At 35.2% G+C, this 27,908-nt stretch overlaps 3 protein-coding genes and 1 long non-coding RNA gene across 9 annotated transcripts; 3 read left to right on the forward strand and 1 right to left on the reverse strand.

Moving 5' to 3' along the window:
* The first annotated feature begins 4,301 nt into the window (after positions 1 to 4,301).
* Positions 4,302 to 6,408, forward strand: LOC140812991 (uncharacterized). Its single transcript, XR_012113808.1, has 4 exons — positions 4,302 to 4,352; positions 5,897 to 5,961; positions 6,043 to 6,103; positions 6,276 to 6,408. It is a non-coding gene; the product is annotated as an uncharacterized lncRNA (long non-coding RNA).
* Positions 6,409 to 7,517: 1,109 nt separating this feature from the next.
* Positions 7,518 to 9,858, forward strand: LOC140833887 (F-box/WD-40 repeat-containing protein At5g21040-like). Its single transcript, XM_073198378.1, has 2 exons — positions 7,518 to 7,668; positions 8,074 to 9,858. The coding sequence occupies exon 2, from the start codon at positions 8,081 to 8,083 to the stop codon at positions 9,692 to 9,694; it is 1,614 nt and encodes a 537-aa protein (XP_073054479.1). The 5' UTR covers positions 7,518 to 7,668; positions 8,074 to 8,080; the 3' UTR covers positions 9,695 to 9,858.
* Positions 9,859 to 21,496: 11,638 nt separating this feature from the next.
* On the forward strand, positions 21,497 to 26,002 carry LOC140833895 (nitrate regulatory gene2 protein-like). 6 transcript variants are annotated; one of them, XM_073198429.1, is made up of 6 exons: positions 21,497 to 22,884; positions 22,915 to 23,647; positions 23,899 to 23,970; positions 24,087 to 24,301; positions 24,407 to 24,621; positions 25,041 to 26,002. In XM_073198429.1, exons 1-6 carry the CDS (start codon positions 22,609 to 22,611, stop codon positions 25,735 to 25,737), a joined length of 2,208 nt encoding a protein of 735 aa, XP_073054530.1. In that variant the 5' UTR covers positions 21,497 to 22,608; the 3' UTR covers positions 25,738 to 26,002. The 6 variants fall into 6 exon arrangements, with proteins under 6 accessions (XP_073054530.1, XP_073054489.1, XP_073054497.1 ...); XM_073198388.1 differs by having other exon boundaries at positions 21,498 to 22,197; positions 22,575 to 23,647; XM_073198396.1 differs by having other exon boundaries at positions 21,498 to 22,141; positions 22,575 to 23,647.
* A 217-nt stretch (positions 26,003 to 26,219) lies between these two features.
* Positions 26,220 to 27,292, reverse strand: LOC140833919 (NDR1/HIN1-like protein 13). The gene is given in 2 exon segments (XM_073198444.1): positions 26,220 to 27,034; positions 27,036 to 27,292. Coding segments are annotated over 2 exon segments (819 nt in total). The 5' UTR covers positions 27,168 to 27,292; the 3' UTR covers positions 26,220 to 26,347.
* Between the last annotated feature and the right edge of the window lie 616 nt (positions 27,293 to 27,908).

Genomic DNA, 27,908 nt, shown 5'->3' on the forward strand with positions numbered 1-27,908 from the left:
TTTAATCACATAATTATAAAAAATTCAACAATAATATTAATCAACTATTATTATTATTATTTAATTAAAGTTGAGGTCATGTTAAAGCGTTTACTACTAGGTTAAAAACTATAATTGTTAGATAAATCGCAAATTTATCTCATTATACTTGTATAATTGCATAGTGCCACCTACTTGAGTGTTATTGAATTGTTTTGTTAGACCATCGTTGTCCCACAATGGATTTTTAATCACAAATTATAAAAAAAATAACAACAACAACAATAATAATTATTGTTGTTATTAATATTATTTATTTCATAAAGTTTTTGTCTTTATACTAACTCATAGTATCTAATGAGTCTTATACTTTATTTCACCATAAGGCCAAAAAATTTCAATGGTGAGCCAAGGTGTAACTTTATTTTCTTATACTTGTAGTAGTTCATAGTGCATTTACTTGGATGCTAATGAGTTAGACTGTTAGGCCCATGAGTTCGAGATCAGTCTTACCATTTCACTCTTTTAAGGCTCACATATCCAACTAGATCAAATGGTGTAACGTCAGCAACTTAATGTACAAAAAACTCTTAGGATGTCACTCATCTTGATAGTACTCTCACTCATGCACGCTTAACCCAATACTAACTAGTTTTAATTTATTTGATGAAGCCTTGTTTAAAGTTACAATTATACTTTCATTATATAATTTTATTGATAACTTTTAATTTCCTAAAATAGTTTTTTTATAAAAAATTTCATTCATATTTTTATCTATATTTTTTAAAACATATTATATACTAGCTAGTACACCGACGCACGCGTTGCGTGTTTGTGCGATATTTTTATAATTTATTTGGTTTATATTTAAATGAGAATCAAAATATATTTATAAGAAATAGTGAGTGTCTAAACTGTAATTTTGATATATAAAATAAAAAAATAAATAGAAAAAAAGGAATAAAAAAACCCAAGTAGGAATTGAACCTTCAACCTCATAGTTAAGAAACAAAGGCTTTATTTCCTATATTACATGTGACTTCCATTAATTTTTTAACACTTTATTAATAGATATAATTAGTAAACAGACCATGACACCAAAAATTAGTTACTCTAAAAGTTTCTTACATAATAAGATCGTATAGAAGTATATATATATTTAAAATATATATATATATATATATATATATATATATAATATAAAAGCAGAGTTTTTGCCAAAAATAGTAATTTTCCGCCAAAATGTCATTTCTATAAAAGGAAAGATTTATCATCAATATTGAAATATGTGCACTGCAATAAATAATCAATTCAATTATTGCTTGCATTGATTATATCAATTCATTTAATTCAATTTTGAATTTAATTAATTTTTATATTAATTCAAATGTAATTTATGTATTAAATATTTTTTTTTATTTTTTTACTCAAATTAAAACTAAACTATTGAAAAAGTAAACTATATTAAAAATTTTTGAATTAATTATATCAATCTGTTTAAGTAAAAACTATATAAATAAATTTAAAATAAAAATGATTGCAATGTTCAGTATCATTCATTAAGTAAATCATCCAAAAATAAATTTTGCTATTTTAAGTAATTTATTTCTCAAAATACTTACTAAAAAAATACTATATTTAATAAATGTATTTAAATTTTCTAAAAATAAAATTGGTTGAGTTTTAAAATTATCATTACAACAAAGTATTCCAATGGACATTAATGTACTATTTAATAATTATAAATTTTTTATCCCAAATACATATTATTTCGAAATTACCTTAATTTTAAAGAATTATTGCATTGTAGTTTTCTTCCAAAATCATATGTATATTATGTATCTTGATTTGTCTTCTTAAAAATTCAAATAAGATAACACAAGAAAATTAAAAGAGATAGATTCAAAAGAATTTCAAATGGACATTAAATTACTTTCGATACACATATATATTACCCTCAATAATCAGAAATGTTTGACACCCAATGCATGCAATTCGGGATTTCCATAATTTGAAAGAGTTAATGTATGTTGTAATTCTGTCAAAAGCATCCGATGTATATTTTTTGTCCTTTGAGATGTCTTATTTGAATTTTAAATTATAAATAATGCAATATTGCATATTATATTAGAAACTAATTTATTAAAATTTATCTTATTAAATTTATCTATTCCAAAATTGAATTCTGAAATGACTCTTCTTTTCAACACCATATATGAGTTGAATCCTTTCAAGATGTAATGTTCATTTAAATTTAGATTTGTTCGTTGTTATGAAATACCTACATATGGAAACAACGAGACATTAAGTTTGAAATCTATCTTTCATGATCAAGAAATAAAAAATATTATTCTTCTATTTATACAAAATTTTAATTATTATTAATTACTGATGTGATAATTTTCTTTTATATTTCAAAGTTCACGGATACATGATAGTATAATGTCCCGTAATGGAAATGATTAAACCAATTCTAAAGAAGGCAAAAACTTGTGTGAGACGGTCTCACGGGTCGTATTTGTGAGACGGATCTCTTATTTGTGTCATTCATGAAAAAATATTACTTTTTATGCTAAGAGTATTACTTTTTATTGTGAATATGGGTAGGGTTGACCCGTCTCACGGATTAAGATCCGTGAGACGGTTTCACATGAGACTCACTCTCTAAAGAAAGCAAACATCTTATTAGAAGACACCTTTTAAAATTTGTTGACATATTTTGGAATACACATAGTAAATGTTAATAAAATAACTTTTCTGATTTATACATAATCTACTTATGATCGAATGTTTCATTTTTCTTTCGGAGTAATAGGCTGTTGTGTATATTACGAAGAGATTTTGTAAATTAAATCACAACCCATTTGGATAAAGATATTGATGAAAAAATTATTGTTATCATTCAAATGTGTCAAACACGTGTCATGTCACAAAATTGTTTGTAAATGTGGATTTAGACGAAATTACTGAATTTTTAAGAAAGTATTTTTTATTAATTTTATTGAATGTGATTTAAAAATATTTTCTTATCACATATTAAAAAATAATAATATATAACTTCTCGAAAAGTAAATAATTAAATATGTATTAAGGTCGATGGCCGACATCAATACACTAAACACGATAAACATCATGTTATTGCCTTAGGCTAACACGATCTAAAATTTTGATATATGATAGTGATTATTATCCAAAAAAATTAATTGACATGCGTTGTATGTAAGAAATTTTTTAAAATTAGTGAAAAAATAGTTTTTATTTTTATTTTTTATAATTGTATTATTTTTTAAAATTTAAATATCTATTCATTTTTCACTAATTTTTAGTAACATCATCCCGTGCATCGCACGGGTTAAATACTAGTTTGTAGATAATATCCCACTTTTAATAAAAAAAAATTAGAAGGATACCTGTTGATTGTAGGTACATGCATGCATGGCGAAATTAATTACGTCTTGATAACGATTCATAAAATAGAAATCACTCACAACGGGTTAGCAATGTTTTGTCATTTTTCTCTATGTACCAAGCTATGTTTAAACACCAGCAAAAGAAGATAACATTTCACCCGATAAAAAAAAATACAAGCACTCTAAATAATACTCACCACCAACCAGATTCGTCAGTTGCTTCATATTTTTGACAAGTATTGTTCAGATATCAGCATAGTGAAAGGGTAAAGTTCATCGCAGATCCATCATTTGTTCCATTCTATGTAGTTTGTGTGCAGTAGGTGAGTGATATTGTGTGCAAGAGATGAGTGATAATGCATAGGTGAGTAAAAATACATGTTAAATTTGAAGGTATGTTGATCAAAAAATTATTAATTATTAACTTATTCTACTATTAAAAATCAAACCAATTATTATCCATCTTTCTTCATCGACCACTTTATTAAGTAGTGTATCATTAAATTATCTCATCTAAGTATAATGTGCAGACTATAATTAATATTTTTCTTTCAAAACAAGATTTAATTTTGAAAATCCTAATGCTATTTTTCGGGCGATAATCACACAGATGAGCCCGTTTCATCTCTTTCAACTTTACTTTCTTCTTCTGTCATCATCACAAAATCACAGCCAAGATATTTTCGTATGCAGCTGATCTTCCTTGATTACCCAGAAAGAAGAGAAAATGGAAATGACCACCCGGTCTTTTTCGTATGCAAAGTCTAAATCTTTGTCACCATTCATAACACCCAAATAAACTGTTTTATCCCACAAGTCTCTCAATTTTGTTGGCTACAATTGCCTACTAAGAAAATTAAATGCAGTGCAAAAAAGATGAAAAGCTTCGGTGCTGTAAGTGCTTCTGATTCTGATACCAGTCCGAGATTGATGATTCTGTACGATGGCTTCTTCAGCCTGTAGGTAAGTAAGTTACCCAAATGGATTCTTTTACTAGATCGAGGTTTTATAGGTATGCATTTATGTGTTTTATGGGATGGATTTGGTGTTTAAGTTTCCAAAATAATGGGATGGTTGTGATACGAAGGCAATGCGGCCTGCCAGGCTGAGGTATATGTTCTGGCCAATATTTTGATTTTCTTAGCCATGTGATCTCCTTCATACTTTGAACTGTGAATTTTAGTCATGAATTTTGATGGGATTGATACAATGAATTGTAGCATTCATGCATGTAGGAATTACAAACTTTAGTTGATGCTGAAAGTGATGCACGCCATAATTTCATGAACAGATCAATGAAGGTTGATAGCATATATAAAGATTATGTTGGACATTTGAATCAAATTTAGAGTCTAAATAAAAATTATTCTCATGAATGTGATAATGTCTTTTGACTTTCCACATTCTTGAGTCAATTGAAGACTTTTGGTTTTTCATATTCTTGAGTTAATAGGAAGATTAATTAAGTTAATTAATCTTACATGACTCTTGGTATGCATTTTTGGGCTTATAAATAGTGTGTTCATTTACTCATTTCAAATATATGAAAATCTTATCTCTTTCGAGCATTATATTCTCTTGCGTTTCATATTGTTAGTTTTCCATTTGGTCTCCGTTAAATTCGGTGATAAAATAAAGGTACGTTTTTTAGTTTACTGTAGCAGTGCCTCATTCTAAGTCACCGTTGGTTGTTTCGTTGTATCTTGGAAAACAGACGTCCAAGACAAACCTCGAAGCACATACAGGAGGGGACAAATCTATTTTAAGGACACTGTACTTCGTACATGTATCGGTTTGGTTTACTTTAAGCTTTGCTCTACTGTGTTTTGTTCAACATTTAGTTCATTGATTTTACGAAAGTTTACTGTAATTTATCGTTCGATATATTGTACAACAGATAATGCTTGCGAGTTATAAAAGAGAGATATGGTAAGCATGAATGGAGGTCAACTACAGGTCAATGAATCAAGGGATAAAAAGAGATTTGATGACGATATATGTTCAAGTTTTGTATGAAGATCCAATAAAATAATGAAGTACAATTTAAGAGTTTATTATTCATAGGAAAATTGGCAATTTTAGTTTTGTGGTTTGTCAAAGCTTGGTTTTCACATTAAATTGTATTTGTTTTTATCTTTTTTTCCGAAATCATATTGAATATGTTAGTTACACCGATTCTATTTTACGTAATATAATTCAAATTAAAATTAATATGATAGAAAAGACAATGAGTTAATATTGTCAAGTTTGTATTCAATAGGAGATGTCAGATAAAATTGTGGAGGATTCATTCAGGCACTCCACGGGGATTTCGTCAGATGTTCTATGCAAATTTTCCCAGTAATTAAATACTGTGAAGAATAAGCCGCTGTTGGCTTTTCAAGGGATGTGCCGTACCACATTCTTTCAGAGAGTCTCCGGTCAAATTTGAATTATGTTAGCAAGTGTGAGCCCTAAGTTCACGCATTCATGTACTGAAATATGCTCTAATATTGTGAATGTTTCAGGTGATGGAGATACAAGCCACATTGGTTATAAGATTGCGATGCCTGGTGCATTCGAAATAGCTTCTGTAAGTATTTTAAGATTATCTTGAAATTGCTCAATCAAGATGATGTCGAGTAACAAATACCAGACATTTTACATGATTTAGAGTGCAGTCACTGTTGGACGTGTTCGTGAGAAAGCAGACATCTTGTTGCCTCTTCCCACAGGTACCCACTTTTATCTGATGATGATTCAGTTTGGATAGTCTCAAACCGCTTTCTGGATTGTTATTTCTTTGTTTGTTCGAGTTTCATGGTTCGGATTCACGGGTGAAACTGTATTCTTACGAGCCTGCAGTCATTTCTTGACATGCTTGTTTCTTCATGCAACTCAATACAGTATCTGCTGTGCATGCTCGAATTGAGGATAATCTCTTGATCACAGATTTGGAAAGCACAAGCGGCACATTTATTGGCGAAAAACGGCTTCAACCTGGAGTTGTATCCACTGCATTACCAGGAAATCTTGTTACATTTGGTATGGCATTGTACTATATACCTTACTGTTTAATGGGACGACTGCACGTATCAACCCTTCAATCTTTCCCGATTCAAATGAGGTTTAGTACTGCTATCAGCCTACTTATTTGGCTTCATCAAGGGACACGAATTCAGCGATTTTCAGAATTTATAAGCTCGAGAAAGAGGAGTTTAGTCCCGAATCCGAGGAATCTAGAGATAAACTAGAAGATTAGGCCCGCAGGAGATTAAGTTGCAAGTTGATTCTTGTATATTTCGTAATGAAGGTTTCTTGTAGCTCTACAGTCTTGAACCACAATGCATGTCATAAAATCGGCAATATTGTGCGCGTTTTGTTTGGATTTTTTTTTCTTTCCTGAATATACAAATATCTGTTTGAAAATTAAAAAATATATTAGTTAAAAATTTATTTAGTTTCTAAAAAGCGTGAAGCGCCCCGAAGCGCGGACGTCGACCTCCAAGCTTTTCAAGTTTAAGTGAGATTAGCACATGCTTAAGCGTCAAAAAACGTTTTTTATCTTCAGTGTAATTGTAATTAACTCAAACTAATAAATATATAAAATAATATACAAATATGAAAATTTAAGTCTGATGCATTAATTCTCATATTTATAAAAGCATAAAAATCTCAAAATTACAACCTTTATTTGTTTTTGCAATTATATCACATTAAAAAATATTAAATATTTGTCAAATTATTATAAAACATGCTTAATCATAATTGAAATTTAAAATATAAACATCTATATTATAAATTTATTATTTTAAAATAAAAAGACATACCTTCAAAATATAAAAATAAATAGATGTGATTAATTGTACTTAAGAACACTTAATTAAACGCCTTAATTACACTTAATTCGATCAAACTATAGTTTAACCGCTTTTTTTCCGAAACGGAGAGTTTTTGTCAAGCTTCAAGCTTAAGCGCTTAAGCGGGCTTTTTAGAACATCGGTAAAACCACAACAAATTTGATAATTATCATTTGTACATAAATAAAAAGGGGTGGTATGCAATTAGAAACCCTCGAGGGGTATCGGCTGAAAAGGTAGATACCAAAGGTCCAAATAAAATATACATATGCTCCACATAATTGACCCGCAAACCCGATCCACAACCACACCTGGGTCGTTCTTATATGCTTTTCGATTCACGCCCTACGAAATTTCCCATTTTCGAAAGAAGAAGTTGCTCATAAATCTGAATTTTTTGTTAGGTTTTCCTCAATTTCAATCACACCCTAACTACTGAGGTATTTTTATCTGAATCTTAGTGACACCTTAAATTTTCTGTTCCTTGAGCTTTAGGTTTTATCAGATTTCTTTTTAGGTGTCTATAAATTTCCTATTTTTTTCTCGAAAAATAGTTCCACTTTAGTTGAATACAACCGGGTTATCATTCTTTTATTTTCCCCCTTCTTTAAGCTGATAACTTTGTTTGATTGTTACTTTCGCGGATCTAGGGTTTGAATTGTTTGACTTGCTCTCTTGTTTTTGAGGGTGTGATTGAATTGGATTTTTCGTTAAATTTTTACCTGTATTTCTCCAATTTTGTCCCTGTTGTGCTGTCGGATTGTTTGTTTCTATCCTTGAGTAGCAGCAGTTCAGGGTTTGGTTCTAATAGTTCGATTTCTATCCTATTATCAAATTTGGGAAAGGTATTTTATGGCATTTGAATGCCAGAAGAATACAGAAATTTTGTTGAAAGACACATCTACAAATTGCTCGGATAATCCAGTTGTAGAAAAAAGTGGCTCAGATCAATTGGTCGATATTAAAAAGTACTCGGATGCTGTCTCAAAATCTAATACCAGAATTGAGACCCCTTTCAATGAAGCTTTGCTGTCTCATAGTGGTTCATTTTCAGATCTACCCCCGGCACTGATTTCTGAAATTCTGAATTTTCTTGACCCCAAAGAACTTGGGATTGTGGCTTGTGTCAGCACATCTTTGTACAGACTCGCATCCGATCACCAAGTGTGGAAGGATTTTTACTACGAGAGGTGGGGACATCTGATATCTGCCCTCAATTTAAGACCAGAATATTCAGATGAGAAATCATGGAAGGAACTCTTTGTGGAGAGAGAGTTCCGGAGCAAGACCTATATGGGACGCTACAGCATTGACACGCTGTATGGGCATGCTGAAGCTGTTAGGACTGTTTTTGTGTTGGTTTCTAAAAAACTCCTCTTCACCTCAGGATATGATCAGGTACTAAGAATGTGGGACATGGAAGAAGGCCTTTCAATTGCATCTTCTCGTCCTCTTGGTTGCACTATACGTGCGATTGCAGCTGATACTAGGCTTTTGATTGCTGGTGGTACGGATGGGTTCATACATGGTTGGAAGGTGGAAAATGGGAACCCTCACTTGTTTGATATTAGGTCACCTCAGAATCAAAATATGGAATTTCGAGTTTGGGAACATGAGGGGCCAATAACTTGTCTTGCTTTGGATTTAGTTAAGATGTACAGTGGTTCTTGGGACATGACTATACGCATATGGGATCGCTCTTCCTTAAAATGCGTGAAGGTCTTGATGCATAATGACTGGGTCTGGAGCCTTGCTCCTCATGATACTACAATTGGGAGCACTGCAGGTTCAAGTGTTTACATTTGGGACACTATATCTGGGTGCCAACTTACTGTCATCAGTAACACTCATGTTGGTAATGCTTATTCTTTGGCACGAAGTCACACAGGGAATCTTTTGTTTACTGGAGGAGAAGACGGTTCTATACACATGTTTGAAATTTACAGAAATGTCAAGTGCCGTACCCTAAAGGTTGCGACGTGGATTCCTCACACGGGGCCTGTGTATTCTCTTGCATTTGAGTTTCCTTGGCTGGTCTCCTGCTCCAGTGATGGTAAGATTTCACTTATTGATGTGAGGAAGTTGTTGAAGACAGGTAGGAATTCCTTTTCTGGGAATACTTCCAAGGGTTACTGTGTGGACTTACATAATGTAGAAGCCCCACAGAGAATGCTGCACGGGTTTAGGTGCAATCTATTCTCAGTAGGCATCGGTTCGGATCGTATTGTTTGTGGTGGTGAAGAAGGTGTCATCAGGATATGGAACTTTTCACAAGCCCTGGAGATTGAGCAGAGGGTCCGGAGTTTGAAGGGTTTAAGGCTCGAAAACAGAATGAGACGTCGTAAGCTCCAAACTGAAATTGGTGGTAAAGGTAACAAAGGTGAGCAATGTTCGATTGCTGCAAAGAACAGTGATAAAAGTGGTTGGCATAGCAAGCGTAGAGTAAGCGGGAAGTTGAAAGCATAGATGTAGATTGTAGTTTCTAATTGTTTCCCTTTCACTTCCACTTCTTATCATTTTAGTATTATTCGGTCTCGTGTATGGACTAATCCTGAAGAGCCTTTATTGTTCACATGAAATTTAGATATCAAACAAAGATGGATCTTGCTTAAAATGTGATCATTATTCTATTCAGCATTTTTATTTTTTTACCTATCACCTTTGTGCTCGTCTTTTGTCTCTTTGAATATGTGCAACTACATATCTCATCAAAAAGTAAAATTAAAAATTACTCTCTTTCTTACGAAATCTAAGAACTACTTTTGAGAATATACACATTTACCAACTTTTGAGGTTATGAAATTCTCTGGTATTATGAGGTTCTTGCAATTGAAAAGATGGTTTGTAGAATATATAATATATTATCTAAATACTTGAAATTAGTTTGACCTCGTAATCTATATTATCCATCCATCGATATCGCAGAGAATACTCACAAATAGCTCGAGATTTACTTAGCTACTTACTCATTGTGAGTCGAATATTAGTAAATTCAACATTTTATATATATAAAAAAAAGTACTCATAAAAGTTGATAAATATTGTCAAAAAAAACATTTAAACTTATTGGGAAAAAATCGAGCGTAAATTTTAAAAGACCTACAGTGTGTTTGGCAACCCAGATTTGACAGAATTTCACGGAATTTGGATTTCAAAATCCTATCTTTACTGTTTGACAATATAATTCAAAAAAAGATTCGGATTTGTTTAGAATTTTATGGGATTTCATGGGATTTCCATAAGTATATCCAAATCCCATCAAATTTGATAAGATTTGGTGGGATTTGGATTTAAAAACATACAATTATTTTTTTATCCAACACATCATTCTCCACCAAAAGTTTCTACATAAATAGACTTTTTTTACTTTTAACTTTTTTTAGAAGTTGAAAGATTTCGTTTAAATTTTATAAGTTTCTTGTGTTATTTACTTATTAATATAATAAAAATTATAGTAATTACCAAAACATTTTTTTACATTTAATAATTAATTTCATGTTAAAGTTTGAAGTTGTTTAATGATTTTTTAATTATTATTTTATGCGTGCTATGGTTAATAAATAAAAATTAATTTTTGAATTTACAAATACAAATAATAGAGAAGAATTATTAATTTCTAAACTTCTTGGGTTATTTATTTTTATATGATTTCTAAGCGTAGCTTTGTAAAATTTTAAAATTCCAAATTCGAATCTTTTTTTCTCAAAACAAGAAATGGAATTGTAAATATCATTTTTAAATTTTAAACCAAACACCAAATGGAATTTCAAACATTTGAATTTCCAAATCCAATTCCAAATCCCATGAAATCCTCTCAAATCCTGGTTGGCAAACACACTGCTAAGCTTTGACAATGTCAAAAACAAAATCGAGTTGTTTCAGGCCTAACTATCAATTTTATGTAATTAGAGAAATTTAGCTACTGGACAAGTTAGGTTGTTCATTGTTCTATCAGAAGTTCAAATTACAGATATAATAAGAAGATCATCTCTTGAATATCTTTCTAACAGAATTTGACCGTTCAACTTTAATCGGTCAGAGATTAACAGATCAAGATGGATATAACCAACTCAAGCTGGTCAAATATTATCAGATAAAATCACAAGCACATTATCCTACAAAATCCTGATCAACATAAATGTTTCTTAAAATTACAAGAGTCAATATACTTTTTAGAAGTTTAAAAAACTGAAGAGCGATAAATAAAAGAACATTAAACGAGCATTTAATTCAGTGTACGATGAAGAGAGGTTGACAATACCAATCTGTCGAGAGAAAGTTCAAATGATCGCTAAATTTTTCTTATCGTTGGAACTCTTCGGGTATAAATTTGCATATTTCATAACAATGAAGAAATCAATAAGTTTCAATATGCAATATACAAGATCTAGAGCACACTTATTCTTTCTAAAATATAAGCGGCTCACCTAGCACACACTTATTTATTCATATCGATCATTAAAGATCAACTCGTGCTACCCCTATCAATACTAGTCGTTTAAAGCAAACTGATGAAAAATTTTCTATTTACGGTGAATCAAGGGTTTTTAAATAAATCCGGAAATTATTGTGTTGAATTCATACTAAGAATTTCGACTTAGACAATATTATAAATCCTAATCGAAGTGAGTTTGTAAAATAATTGTATAAATCAAAGTCTTTTAGTGAATTCTTTATTAAGTAAAAAAAATATGTGAATTCATGATTATTTAAGTCTCCGACATCTATAAAATCTATGCATTCTTTGCTTCACTTTGAAATTACTTTATGTTCCATTTTGTTAAAATTTACCTATTGAGTATATACATTATCATTTAAGTCTAGGTGTACCAATTTTCACATTCAAAATTATTGCAAGAGAATCCTAGTCGTTCAAGAAAGAGCCTATTAAAGTCAGCTCAAAATTTTCAAACAAAAACTTCATTCAATGTGCTTAGGATTGACTGATCGGATTTTAATGGATGAGGAATTCGCTGAGTAAAATGTAATGGATTAATGAAACTGGGATTTCTTGATTCGAATTTTTTATGCTCGATAATTACTTTGTGCGAAGTTCGATTAATGGGGTTTGTGGTGGAATATGTGCAAAATTTATGGCCCTTCTCTGCGTTTGTATTCAGTGACTTGAGAGCATCAGATAGAATAGTTAGGAAGTTGCGGGTCCCCGAAACCGCCAAGAATTTTGTTTATGCGATTCCCGAGCCTTAATCTCAGGCTGTGATATATGTTCTGTCTGTTCAGAACTTGTCTGGAGGTCAGCTTTGGATGCTGAGTGTCTGATTAAAGAGATTAAACCTGACGCTGTTGTTGTTCAAGTAGGGCATTTGAATTGTTTAGGTGTTGATGGATTTCCGAATGGTGGGACCGAGTCAATGAAGAAGAATAGTAGTATTGGTGAGAATAGTGTTGATATTCCGGATGTTCCGGGCCATGGATAGTGTTCGGGTCAGGAAGATGGATTATTCCTGGGTCATGGGCGATCAGGGTCAGTAATCTGCGCAGAAGTCTGGATCTCGGGCTGCCCGAGACATTGAAGGTATAGCATGGCAGGGAGAATATGTGAAGAGGCCCATCAAAGGTCCGAGCCCGGGACATATTACCCTCAGACTATTGGATGCCCGGGCTCTAAGGCCAATTCATTTCGATATCAGTGCCACATTAATTATACCAACATTGTAGGGTGTGGGCGGCCGACCTATTTCTGACACCAATCCAAGTGGTTGATAAGATCAGGTAGGCTGGATGTGTCTAGTATGAGATTTGACATGTCAGAATAATATTGTATAATCAGCCGCCCTGCTATAATTAATGAGCAGCATAAAGAACGAGGTATAATTACATCCTTAGTATAAATATCAGGTTTTCTCTTTGCAATTACTCTTTGTTCAGATATTGAATGCACACATACATTACTTATTTTACCGCACACAGTAACACCAATCTCATAACCATCACTTGGTTATATTGGTTTCTTGCTCGAGTCTATCACTTACTTAAGCATCGGAGTGGCCATGCCGGACACCCCTCCGACGCCCATTCACATGGTTACCTTTGTATTTGCAGTTCTCCCCAGCTGTTCAAGAAAAGAAGCTTTTGATTCATATATCTTGCTCTTATTCCCTACATATCGATAGCAGATCTGATAGAGTATCTGAGTCGGCTCATCCATTTCATCTGGATCGCATTGATCATTGATGAATGCAGTGTCCCAACATCGTCAGTTGAGGTGTTACAGAGATGTTATTTGCATAAGAATAACAAAGAAAAGTACGAGGACATGGCAGGGATTGTGGTGTTGAGGGAAATCTTCGGGGTGAGTTTTAACCAGCATTTTGTGGCAGCCGATGAAGTTGGTTATTCATTTTTCATGCTTGAGTTACCTTTTGTAAGAAGCAGCGTAGGTGGAGTTGGCGAGTGGGATTTGGACACGGAGAAAGAGGTTGCAACAGATAAGTCCATGTTTGTGTGGACTAATATAGATTAGATTGTGAGTTGTGTTGGAATTTTGGTGCTTAATGAATGAAAATTAAGCAAATAAATCAATGTGTTTGATTTGGAAAAAATTCGAAACGAAGAACGAAGCTTAATGAACGAATATTAAGATCGTTGGTTCTGAATAAAACTCGAAAATAGTTCATCAAATGTTGAAAGAACTTAAAACGAGTAGTCAGAACATGTAAGGGACAAAAATTGGAAAAAAAAACTCGGCAGCGTGCGAGCGGGCGTGCGCCCCTGCGCGCACAGACGCGTCCCTTCGGATTTTTTCGAATTTTCTGATGGTTTTTCAATTCCTTTGGCAATGTTTGATACTTGTGATCAGTTACAATGGCCAAGGGACACCCCCTATGAATTAAAGTTCATATCTTTTCATTTGAAAATCATTAAATGTTTGATTATTCAAAATCAAACACACATAACATATCATCTTTTTGCATCTTCTTCTTTCTTCTTCAAGAGAGAGTTTATCCATTTCTTTGTGAAAGAACTTGAATATTTGAGTGCTCATTATTCAAGTGTTGTAGTTGTATCTTAGGAGAAGATTGCCACAAACTCTAGCACATTGTAAAGGCAAATTCTTCTTAAGGAGAAAGTGTTCAACACTTGCCTCTACAAAGCCATTCCTTTGATTTCTTCTTGCTTATCCTCTCAATTTTGAATACCCCAAACAACAATCTTAAGAAGAATTTTGGTTTTATGATCATTTGCAAGAAGATTTTCAATGGCATCATCATCTACAACTCAACATGCAACCATTGCACAAGGAGAGAAACCGGAGAAATTTTCTGGTGCGGACTTCAAAAGATGGCAACAAAAGATGCTATTCTATCTCACAACCTTGAGTTTTTCAAGGTTCTTGAAGGTGGATCCTCCCACCGTTGCTGAAAACGAGACAGACATCAACACGAGGGCCGCTTTGGATGCTTGGAACCAAAGTGATTTATTGTGCAAGAACTACATCCTCAATGGGCTTGACAATGCATTGTACAATGTGTATTGTCAAGTCAAGACCGCCAAGTAACTATGGGATATGCTTGATAAGAAATACAGGGCGGAGGATGCGGGCTTGAAGAAGTTCATTGTTGGGAGATTTTTGGACTTCAAGATGGTGGACTCAAAATCTGTGATGAGTCAAGTGCAAGAACTACAACTTCTCTTGCACGAGATTCATGCGGAAGGAATGAGTCTAAGCGAATCTTTCCAAGTCACTGCAATGATCGAGAAACTCCCTCCATTGTGGAAGGATTTCAAGAACTATTTGAAGCATAAAAGGAAGGAGATGGGATTGGAGGATCTCATTGTGAGATTGGGGATAGAAGAGGACAACAAGAACACCGATGCCAAGTCAAGTAAGATGGCACCAAGGGTGAACATTGTTGAAGCGAGTTTCAAGGGGAAGAAAAGAAAGTTTGAAAAGCAACCACAACAAGGCCAACACCCACCAAACAAGAAGAAGTTCAAAGGCACTTGTTATAACTGCGGAAAACCAAATCACATGGCTAAGGATTGTAGGAAGCCAAAGAAGGGAAATCCTCAAGCCAATGTAGTTCAAGAAAAGGTCGGTACCATTTGATTTTTCTGAACTTAATTTGTCTGCAGTTATTTTGGAAGTCAATTTGGTGGAAAACTCCAATGAATGGTGGGTTGATACGGGAGCAACTCAACACATATGCTCCATGTAGTGACCCGTTCCAGAATCACCTACTAATCAGAACTTAAGCATGCAAAATTTAACATTTAAACTGAATCAGGTAAACAGCGGAAAAACAGTAATACAACCCAATCGAATCTGTAAGTACAAAAATACTTAAACAACCAGATCGAACTAAATACCAAGAACAAATACCAACAACTACAGGTCAACCTCTGCCAGCTCCCTGTCCACTCCCTCCTGGACCGTCCAACCTGAGACCTGCCCCATCGAATAGGGTGTCCAAAACAGAGATAAACCGAGGACGTGAGCATAAAACGCTCAGCACCGAAAGCATGAGTATACAAGACTATGACATGCATGTATGCAAAATGTACTGGATACCAGGATCTGGGTATATCGAAATACTGCTCAGGTAAATGACGTCAAGGTATGTAGCACTCTGCGCCGTCGCACCAGGAGGTGGCTCCCATACCAAAATAAACCTGTGGATATACCGGTGACCTGACCACCGTCGGCCAACGGGGTCCAACCATCCACAACAAACGAGGGCTGAGCACCCTCACAACAGGCTATCTCAAAAATAGTCAGGCTCAACATGATTATGCAAATGCAGCATAATAAACCATGCATCATATGACAGATAATAATGCAACATATAAACATGCAACACATAGTAAAGCATACTCAATCCTGCTATCTCGGATAGTACTTTCGTACCTCAAACCAGTAGATCCTAGCAATCAGTCCTAGAATCAAGTCTGCGTCCGTAGTCAGCCCACTGATGCCGCTAGCTCCTAACTAGAGCACAGCTCCGCTACAAGACTAGTAGCTCCCCGCTAGTGCCTAAACCTCGGGAAAAGACTAGAAACCCATCAGAAACGACTAAAACGCTCTGGAACACTCGGAATTGGCCAGTAAAAAGTGAAACCTCACGCCTCTATTTATAGACAACGATCGGAAGATCCGATCCACTTCGGAAGATCCGATCCGGCACACTTCGGACGATCCGAACTCTGATCGGACGATCCGAACCTTGCATGTCTTCCACGTGTCCAGACACCTGTCTTCGGACGATCCGAACCCTGATCGGACGATCCGAACTCTGCATGTCTTCCACGTGTCCAGCCACCTGTCTTCGGACGATTCGAACCCTCTTCGGACGATCCGAACCCGCTTCGGACGATCCGAACTCTGTTCGGTCCTTCCGATCCCACCGAAATATAATTAATCCAATAATTAACTCAAATTAGGCATCGGGATACTACACTCCAACAAGTGGATATTCTCCACATACACTCCATCGACCGAGAGAAAACTATACATGGGGAACTCCGCTACATCTGAGGTGGTGGGCACCGGAAATGTGGTAGTGAAGATGACATCGGGTTTAGAAGTAACCCTTGTTGATGTACTTCATGTACCGGACATAAGAAAGAACCTTGTGTCGGGGTCTTTGTTGGTCAAACACGGGTTTAGACTAGTATTTGAGTCTAACAAGGTTGTATTGACAAATAATGGTGATTTTATTGGAAAAAGATATCTCGATGAGAACCTTTTCAAGTTGAATGTAATGGCTATACGCCAAAATGTTGTTGAAAATAATAAAGTAAAAATTTCTATTTACTTGCTTGAGTGTTCTCATTTATGGCATGTTCGTTTAGGACACGTAAATTTTAATACCTTGCAACGTTTAATGAAACTTGAATTATTGCCTAAACACAACGTCGATCCAACACACAAATGCGAGATATGTGTTGAAGCAAAAATGACCAAAGCGCCTTACCACTCGATTGAAAGATGTACAACTCCTCTAGAACTAATACACACCGATCTTTGTGATTTAAAGTTTGTACAAACTAGAGGAGAGAAAAGATACTACGTGACATTCATTGATGATAATAAAAGGTACTGTTACGTATATCTTTTGAGGTCGAAAGATGAAGCTCTTGAAGCATTCAAAAGTTATAAGACCGAAGTTGAGAATCAACTAGGCAAACAAATAAAGAGGGTTCGAAGCGATAGATGAGGCGAATACGGAGCACCGTTTGATGAATTCTGCACATATGTGGGTATAATTCATGAAACGACTGCTCCTTATTCACCACAATCGAATGGCATTGCCGAAAGAAAGAATCAATCTCTGAAAGATATGATGAATGTTATGTTAATAAGTTCAGGACTACCCCAAAACTTGTGGGGGGAAGCAATATTATCGGCTAATCGCATCCTGAACAAGATACCCCACAAGAAAAATGACAAGTCACCTTATGAATTGTGGAAAGGTCACAAACCTTCCTACAAATATCTCAAAGTGTGGGGGTGTCTAGCTAAAGTTGAAATACCAAAGCCTAAACAAGAGCGGATTGGACCAAAGACGGTCGACTGCATATTCATCGGATATGCACATAATAGTAGTGCCAGCAATCTTGATATATTGCGACGGTCAGTCGGCAATTGCAAGGGCACAAAACAGTATGTACAATGGCAAGTCTCGACACATTCGTCGAAGACATAATACTGTGCGACAATTGATCTCTAATGGAGTTATATCTGTTGATTATATTAAATCGAAGGATAACTTAGCGGATCCGCTTACAAAAGCATTAAATAGAGATCAAATGTACTGTCTGTCAAGAAGAATGGGCTTAAAACCTACCAAATAAAGTTTTCATAGTGGCAACCCAACCTTGTAGATTGGAGATCCCGAGATCTTGGTTCAATGAGACAACTAAATTATGAGAACTTGTGGAATCACTCCTCATTCCTAAGACGACGAGTGAAGTTGCCTACAAAGGTAGTGAGTTTAAGTATTGTACTTTTAATGATTACGTAGCTTGCAAAAGCGGGGTAAGTAGGATACCTTTTTTACAAGGAGATCATCTATGTACGTGTGAGGACGGGCCGCCTCGATGAAACACGTATGAAGCCAAGATGTGTTCCAAGGCCAAAACGGACACAACCGATATCACAAAATAGAAATGGAAGAAAGATTATCATGTGGGTACGGTTGTCTGGTTTTACATGAACCGCCAAGAAGTTCAAGACATCACATTCACTTCGTGGCCTAGTAAATCCGATTGTATTCCACTAGGGCAGGTTCAAAGCCAAAAGCTACATCTCCTGATGTGATAATTTTTCGTATATACTCTCTCTTATGCATCACGAGCATTCATGCATTACTTTCATTTATGTGGGGGATTGTTGGAATTTTGATGCTTAATGAATGAAAATTAAGCAAATAAATCAATGTGTTTGCTTTGGAAAAAATTCGAAACGAAGAACGAAGCTTAATGAACGAATATTAAGATCGATGGTTCTGAATAAAACTCGAAAACAGTTCATCAAATGTTGAAAAAACTTAAAACGAGTAGTCGGAACATGTAAGGGACAAAAATCGAAAAAATAACTCGGTAGGGTGCGAGCGAGCGTGCGCCCCTGCGCGCACAGACGCGTCCCTTCGGATTTTTTCGAATTTTCTGATGGTTTTTCAATTCCTTTGGCAATGTTTGATACTTGTGATCAGTTACAATGGCCAAGGGACACCCCCTATGAATTAAAGTTCATATCTTTTCATTTGAAAATCATTAAATGTTTGATTATTCAAAATCAAACACACATAACATATCATCTTTTTGCATCTTCTTCTTTCTTCTTCAAGAGAGAGTTTATCCATTTCTTTGTGAAAGAACTTGAATATTTGAGTGCTCATTATTCAAGTATTGTAGTTGTATCTTGGGAGAAGATTGCCACAAACTCTAGCACATTGTGAAGGCAAATTCTTCTTAAGGAGAAAGTGTTCAACACTTGCCTCTACAAAGCCATTCCTTTGATTTCTTCTTGCTTATCCTCTCATTTTTTAATACCCCAAACAACAAGTTGTTCAGCCTTGCTCAGATACTTGAGTTCGGTAACTTTCTCTGTAAATAACCCGAAGATATTATAGATTAGCTTGTGAGTTTCCTTAAATATTTCTGTTAATTCCATAAGAAATGGAATTTATAAATCATTTTCTTTTTCAGTCTTTCTTCTCAGAAAGTAATAAAAGAAGGGTTCTAAGCCAAATGTAGAACTCGGGGTGTGACAGTTTCATCTCAGAACGTAATAAAAGAAGTGTTCTAAGCCAAATGTTCTACAGTTTCTAATGCAGGTGGTTCTGAGGACTCTGTATTCCCCATTTTATACCAATCCAAAGTTTATCTATTTCTTGGAATCAACCCAAATTCATAACATGGCCAGTGATAAGTCCATGTTTGTGTGGCACATGTGATCTCTCTTGTCCTCCTAAAATAAAAACTAAACAAAAATAGTCCTACAAATTAGAATCATAACAAATGACCTACATATATCTCATGTGTATCTCATGTATCGTTATCATTCAATTTCTTATTATAATGATCACGACCCTTCATTTGGCTCATCATGTCAACCTAATGATATTTTAGAGGCGATGATTGTGTAAATTATACTATATTTTTTGTATGAATAACTCAAATAGAATATTCGTCTCACATATAGGGATGACAATAGGACGGGATGGGGGCGGGTTTGCCATCTCCATCCCCGTCTCCGAATTCCATCCCCGTACCCGTCCCCGTCCCCATCCCCGTTTTTATTATTAATAGGGATGACAATGGATTCAAAGATTTTCTCAAACCAAAACTTATTATTATTTCTTACTATTAGTGATAATATTAATATTAATATTAATATCAATATTAATAATAATAATAATATTATTATTATTTTAAAAATAATATTATTATTATATTATTGATATTAATAATAATATTATTTTATTATTGATATTATTTTCGGGCGGGTTCAGGGATGGAGACTATAATCCCAAACTTGTCCCGAACTACATCAGAAATTTTAAAAAATCTCCGAACCCGAACCCGAACCCGAATCCGGAAAAATCAGGGATCTCCATCCCCGTATCGGGTTTTCTTCGTGGGGCCTCAAACTCGTGGGGAAAATTGTCATCCTTACTTACAGAATTGATCTGACGGTCTCACATGAATTTTCGTAATATATCTATGATATTGAAGGAAGTTTATGATATTACACCACCAAAATAAACTTTTGATTTTAGTTGAATTACTTATTTAAGTCCTATATTCAGCGAGGAAAAAATGGATTTAAAATCAAATTTTTAGTTCATCTATTGCATTTTAGTTACTTCTTTATACTTTAATTACTGAAGAGCAGAAGTAATGTGTCGGCATGTAAAATAATTATAAATTGTATAATGACAAAGCAAATAAATTCGTCGGGATAACAAACAAATGCGCAAGATTTTCTGGTCTCTGACTCATCACTTTGCAACAAATTTGAAGCGTACGGAGAAATAAAAAGGCGCAGTTAATTATTACAAAAAAATAAACGTTAGACAGATGTTTGTCTTTTTTGTTTTACTTTCCTAAATGTAGTAAATATGAGGCTGAAAATCTGATAAAAATTTTAAGATCTAAAAGACGATATATCCTAATAACTGAACTTTTAGATTACTTTAACTTTATTTCAAAGTAAAAATTTGTGTGAGACGATCTCACAGGTCGTATTTTGTGAGACATATATTTTATATAGGTCATTCGTGAAAATTTATTACTTTTTATGCTAATAGTATTACTTTTTATTGTGAATATTGGTATACCGTCTCACAAATAAAAATTCGTGAGACCTACTCTTTTTTTAAATGCAATGGACAGGAACTAAGTATGAGCTGACTCGTATTTATTATAAATTACATATATAATAATATAAGTATATAACGGTCCAGCGTTTGGGGTAGCTCCATTCCCTGTAATACCAGAATGAATTCAACCATGGACTAACCTATTTATATCCATACATTTTGGGAGCCCGTTCATATAACAAAATATATTTTTCTTCTTGCTATGAGAAAAATATAGGTGAAAATCTCTCATTTTTGCTGCAAGAGCACAGCAAAATCAAGAACCATCTTGACAAAAACTTAACCAAACAAATCAAGATTCAATTTTTAATATTTGATACCCCGAAAAACTAGACAAATTCCATTACTTTTGCAAAGTCGTCGATGGCCCGCAGTCCACGCTACTGTCTTTTCTAATGTTAAAGGTATTCCTATCTTTTCATCGTTTGCATGCACAGCTCGGTGCAGATTCACTGTCACTCACACAAAGCGCAATCGTGCTTTATGTATATTTGTGTGCATGATTCCTTCTTTATTTTATATGTATTTCTGCAGTGAAATTAATAACTTCTCCTCCCTACCAATTTGATTCAGAAATCGGTAAAATGTATTGTTTTTTATCCAGTTAAGGTAGATATACAACTGAAACAGTGCGGCCAAGAAATATATTTTAGCCTAAGTTTGTGCAATCCTTTGGTTTACTTGATGCGGGTGGCCTTCTGGCACGCAGTTTTGTGAGTGAGTTTCTGAGTTTTGATTTGTCAGGGTGGACTGAAGTTGGACTGAAAGGTTGAGTTATCTGGTTGCTTTTGGAAAATTTCGAAACTTGAATCAAATTCCTGCCATTACTTGTTCTTTAATTTATGGGTTTTTTGTTTTAATGCTCAGCGTTAGTCTTTACTCTCATGACATTGGTTTCGTTGTGGTTTAAGATGTGTTGACTTCGCCTTGTTTTTCTCGTAGGAATTGAATGTCATGTTTTGTTTGAATTTTGTTGTGTTAATGGACCTGCTGCAATTTGGCTAGGAAGGTCGAGCTGGCCGGAACTGAAGGGGGGACGATTTAATATTTTTGAGAGGCAAAAAATGTATTTAGAAAATGCACACACATAATTAAATATAGAGAAAACAATAATGCCAATGGGTGAGTCCCCTGGCTAGATCTCCTCTATTCCTGGATAGACGTCCTTTTCTACTTGAATTTAAGTTCAATACTTTTGTGTTTGAATCTCTCGTTATAACCATATGTTCTTGGTTCAAATGATGAAAAGGGCATAAGTATCAAGAATTGTAATTTTCAAATAGCAGTATACGGTTTTCGATCTTGGGAGAATTGTAATTTTCAAATGGCAGTATACGATTTTCGATCTTGAGAAGGATGTTTACGGAAACTGCAGTTGTTTCTTGTAGCTTAAGATTATCTTAATTCAGTTGGGTAGTGTTATTTTAATTTGATCCATAGTTTAGTGATATGGATCTGATTTTAGATTTCCCTTGTTAAATTTCTGCTACATGGTCCAGGACATGCTAATGAAAGCTTGAAACTTGTATACTAATGGGAGCCTCAAGCTCCAGATTAGAAGAAGACAAAGGCCTGCAGCTATGTCGTGCACGAAAGAAATTTATCAAACAAGCACTTAACGGCAGGTGTTCTGCTGCAGCAGCTCATATTGCTTATATAGAAGAACTTAAAATATTGGGTGTTGCTTTAAGGAGATTTGTGGAACTTGTTGCACCAGTCGAATCTTTCGCCTATCCTTCGAGATGTGGGAATCCTGAGCCATCACAAACTGATGCCGCTGCGAATATGTCGCCATCTCTTACACCTCGAGTGTGGAGTCATTGCAATTCTCATCATAAGAAATTCAGTACGTCATTTTCCAAGAAAGTTGAAGAAAAGCCTCCTGCGGCTGTTTCGGTTACAGTTACTTCACGTTCCACTGATACACCTGAAATGTCTTTTGAAACTCCTCCATGGGATTTTTTTGTCCCTTTTAATCCGGTTGACAGTCACTTTTTATCTCAAGAAGGGTCGGGAATTGATCAGAGTTCAGATTATTCTGATTGTGTAAAAGAAAAATTTCCTTCTCCTCAAATAGAAGAGTCTCAAGAATCAGAAGATGAATTTGATGAACCCTCTTCGGCTACACTTGTTCGGAGTTTCAAAAACATAAACAGGGAAATGATAAATTATGTCCATCATGATTCACCCCATATGGCACCAGAAGTACCAACAATTAAGTTACCAAGTTTTGATGTGAACAAGGCCAAAGAATTCAACGTCAATGAGGATTCAACCACTCCATCATCAGAAAGTATGACATTAGAAACCAAGTTTATGAATGGAATGAATAACATCTCTCCTGATCTATCACAATATAAGCAGACACCTGCAAGATTTGACCATTTGAATGATGTGAACACAACACCTGTCAAAAGTGAAGTTGATGGCAAGATTGTACCCGGGGACATCTTTTCTAGCATAAAAAATATCGAACAACTTTTCTTTGTGGCATCTGAATCTGGTAAAGAAGTTCCCCGAATGCTTGAAGCCCATAAATTTCATTTCCGTCCAGTCTTCCCTGCAAAAGCAAGTAAATATTCCTGTATCCCTCTTACACATTTTCACATTTGCATGTTAGAGTGATAGTGTTATTTTAGGACAATAAGAAATATAGCAGCTTAATAATGAGACTTCGAAAGAGTTTTCGACAATGGAGCAATCATATATGCTGATCTTTGAGATATACTTGAAGTATAGAGGACTGTTAGTTCTTCAACTTTCTTAATGATTTTATCGATGATACAATGGTGAAATTCAATGAAAAATTCTTATGTTTTCCAGGTGGACCGGTTGCCTTTCCATTAATAAAATCTTGTTTCTCTTGTGGGAATTATCCAAATGAGATTCAAGAAGGTAGTTTTGTCCAACTTTATCAATTCGTTGTAATTTTTCAGGCATACCAGAATTAGGAATCTTGTCATTTTCAGTAACTTATGGAATCATTTTTCGGTTTTATTTCTTTTGTTCAGAGCCTCCTCAAAATTCCGTGAAGTACTTGACATGGCCCCGGACAGCATCATCTCATTATGCTTCATCGCAAAATCTTCCAGATGCAAACTCGTTTGATAATACCGCTGATCTTAGTAACAATCTTTTTGAAAACTTCTGTATGCTATCTGGTAGTCATGCCTCAACCTTGGACAGGCTTTATGCATGGGAGAAGAAGCTTTATGATGAAGTAAAGGTATGCTTTTCCATCACCATCACAATGTCTATTTTTCGGTGTTATATCTTACTGAATAATTGCTGCTGCTGCTAAATCTCTTAGAGGATATTCCACCTTTTTCAGGCTGGACAGGTGCTTAGAAGTAATTTTGATCGGAAGTGCAAGTTTCTACGACTGCAAGAATCACGAGGACATGGTACTGAGAAAGCACGTTCTGTAGTCAAGGATCTACATTCAAGAATTCGAGTTTCTATTCACAGAATTAACTCTATCTCAATGAAAATCGAAGAAATTAGAGACGAGGAGCTTCAGCCCCAACTCGAGGAGTTAATCGAAGGGTGAACATTTGTCAATATTTTCATTGATAATTTATAAGCAAGAACTTCCTCAATAGTGAAAGTCGTCCCTCCTTACCTTGGGTAAAAGAATATGCAAGTTTAATTGTCATTGTCTCCAAATGTCAAGTATTGCCCCTCCCCCATCATTTTCAGTTCTATGTTGAATCACATATAAATTCAAGACTACGCCTTTAGTCACCCAACTATCTGCTTTCTTGGTTCTGCCCCTACATAGGGAACTTGGGATGCAACAACGATTGCTACCTTGTGGTTATCTATATGGCATAAGGATTGAATCATGAGGCTTTACTATTCTACAATTTTAAATATTTTAAGGGAGGGGAAAACAGTTATATTTTTTGGTAGAATATAAAGCATTCGAGCCTCAGATAACTAATTGTTCTTGTTACCAATGACAGACTGACTAGAATGTGGGAAACAATGCTGGAATGTCACAATCTTCAATTTCACATCGCAACAATAACGCATCGCCCTGGAAGCACAGAACCCACAGTTCACTCAGATTCACAAAGACAGATTACTATTAATCTGGAAAATGAACTGAATTATCTATCTTCCAGCTTCACAAAATGGTTAGGCGCGCAGAAGATATACATCGAAGCAATAGATAAGTGGCTCTTCAAATGTGTTTTGCTTCCACAGAATACTTCCAAGAGGAACAAGAGAATGAAACCTCCACCCATAAGAAACTGCGGCCCACCCATATACAAGATATCTGGCGCTTGGTTGGAGATGATCAATGAATTACCGTGTAAAGGAGTCGTTGATTCGATCAAAGAGTTAGCAGCAGAAGTTGCTCATTTCATACCCCATCAAGAAAAGAATAGTGAGAACAGTGTGATTCGCTCGTACAAAACATCCTTGTCAGATGCACCTGATGGTGATCATGGTATCAATATGTCAAGAGACAAAGTTTTCGAGGATCATGTGGCTGTGTTTGATCGATTTTGTACGAGGTTGGTGGGTTTTCTTGGCTGTTTGAACAGCTTTGCAGAGTGTTCAGTGAAGAAGTTTGCTGAACTCCAGAAGGCCATCCAGGAAGCCAAGAATAATCATGAAACACTTGAAGTCCCGACAGAAGGGGATTTGGTCTGATTTTAGACACAGATGGCTCGGCCCCCCTGGAAGGAGGCCTTCTTGGCCTTCCACCTAAGCTGTGCAGGAAAGGCCCAAACCCAATCTCGGGGAACAGTGAGAGCTAAGGATGCAAAAATAAGTGATAAATAATGCCTATATGTAAAATGGTTGGTTTGTTAATTGTAAATTATGAGGCGCATAAATAAAACTGCAGGACAGGACAACTTCCCAATAGTGGGATTGGATTTTAAATGGAAGTGCTCAATATACGTCCATGACTTCATATGTGTTAGCTAAATAGGTTGATTCAAGAGCTAGAGGTGTTGCAATGGGTTATGAGTGCAAACAAATTAGGACGAGCTTTTCGAGATGGTTGAATTTAAATTTATCGAATTTGAGCCTTTCTTGGAAAAGTTAGATTTATCGAATTTGAGCATGTCTTGGAAAAGTCGATCTAGGAATTGTGTGAATAATATTTTTGAATATTAATCCAACCAAAATTTATGTAACAAAATCAAACCAATAGTATTTCATCGTATGTATTTATTCAAATCACATGAACAATGTAACGGAGTATACCATCAAAATTAGCCACACAACAAATGTATGTTCACTGTAAGCAAAGTATCTACCACAATCTCACACTATAGTCGCAGTTCGTAGACACGATTTTAGCATTCTCATTTAATGTATTTGTCACTATGTCGCATTTCACCTTGACTGTAAATTTCCAGGTCTTGGCCAACCCCACCTTTAGCTTCACCGGCGCCTTCAATCTCACCACAAACGGCACCGTTCCTTGATTCTGCTCGTTGCTTAACGCCGTTCTGACGGCACCGCCTATGACGACGTTGGATCCGGTCGGGGTTACGTGGATCATCGTAGTATTCTTCTTCGGCTGATAAAAAACCGGCAAAACGCCGTCGCTGAACTTCACGTCGTTAAAGAAAACGGTAACGGCGCTATCCTCCAAGTAATAAATCCCCACCTTCCCGTTGGGGTTCTCCGCTCTGATGGTGACGTTAAATCCCGGAGAAATAGGGGCGGGTGACGTCAGGTTCATCCCCTCAATGGCGATGTTCGTCACCGTGTATTTAGGAGATTTGAAACGGAAGACGAGGTAAAGCACTCCGGCTGAGACAGCTGCTGCTATAACCAGGAATAAAAGGAGGCAGAAAGTGAAGCAGCAGCAACGGCGGCAGCAGCTCTTGCGGCTTTTGCGCCGAGTGAGGGCTTCGAATTTTTTGGCATTCTCCGGCGGCGGATATCGGAATATTTGTTCCCTGGGGAGCTGAAACACGTAAGTCGCCGGTGGAAGGGGGGACCGGTTTCGACGGCGGAGGGTTCGGTGGCTTTGGATGCTCAGCGGATTGCTTGGGTGAAGTATCGGAGGATGAAGACGAAGGCGGCGGATCGGAGGTGGTGGGATGAACACGCTGATCAGCCATCCTGAATCATGCACTAAAATCAGATGAATAAAAATTCAAGAAATCGAAGCTTTCTTATATGAAAAATGGAGATTGAATACGTAGGCAGTGTGGATATATGTTTGTGTGCGGGAGTTGATAAATTCGAAGATAATTGTGTGTAATGACGCGTGAGACATAAGCCGCGTTAAATACAGTTGTTACACACTCCTCTTAAATTTTAAATTCAAGCGTACATCACACATATATACTAACGCATATATTTCATGTACATATATTCTTTATCGCTGACGGTTTAAATATGAGTAGGTTTTTTGTGAGACGGTCTCACGGATCTTTATCTGTGAGATAGATCAATTCTATATATATTTACAATAAAAAGTAATACGTATAGAATAAAATGTAATATTTTTTCATGAATGACTCAAATAAATATCCGTCTCACAAAATATAATCTATGAGACTGTCTCACACAAATTTTTGTCTTTGTTTGTTTTTCATATACGAGATATTTCTAAAACATAATTAATAAGAACATATTGGAAAATTAATCATAATAAAATAGTAATTGGACATTAAAAAAATGATATTTCCGATTAGTTCATATCAAGTCAGATATTGATCATTTCATAAAACTGATCAGTGAAACAATATCACGTAAGTTTTTGTTAAGTTTTGTTGTCGTAATACACTCAAGCTCTCACGTTTTATTAGAAAGTAAAGATATTGGTTTTATTATAACTGTTGTATCCATTATGTCTT

The sequence above is a fragment of the Primulina eburnea genome, chromosome 1, assembly GCF_022965805.1.
Source record: "Primulina eburnea isolate SZY01 chromosome 1, ASM2296580v1, whole genome shotgun sequence".
NCBI classification, from domain to species: Eukaryota; Viridiplantae; Streptophyta; class Magnoliopsida; order Lamiales; family Gesneriaceae; genus Primulina; species Primulina eburnea.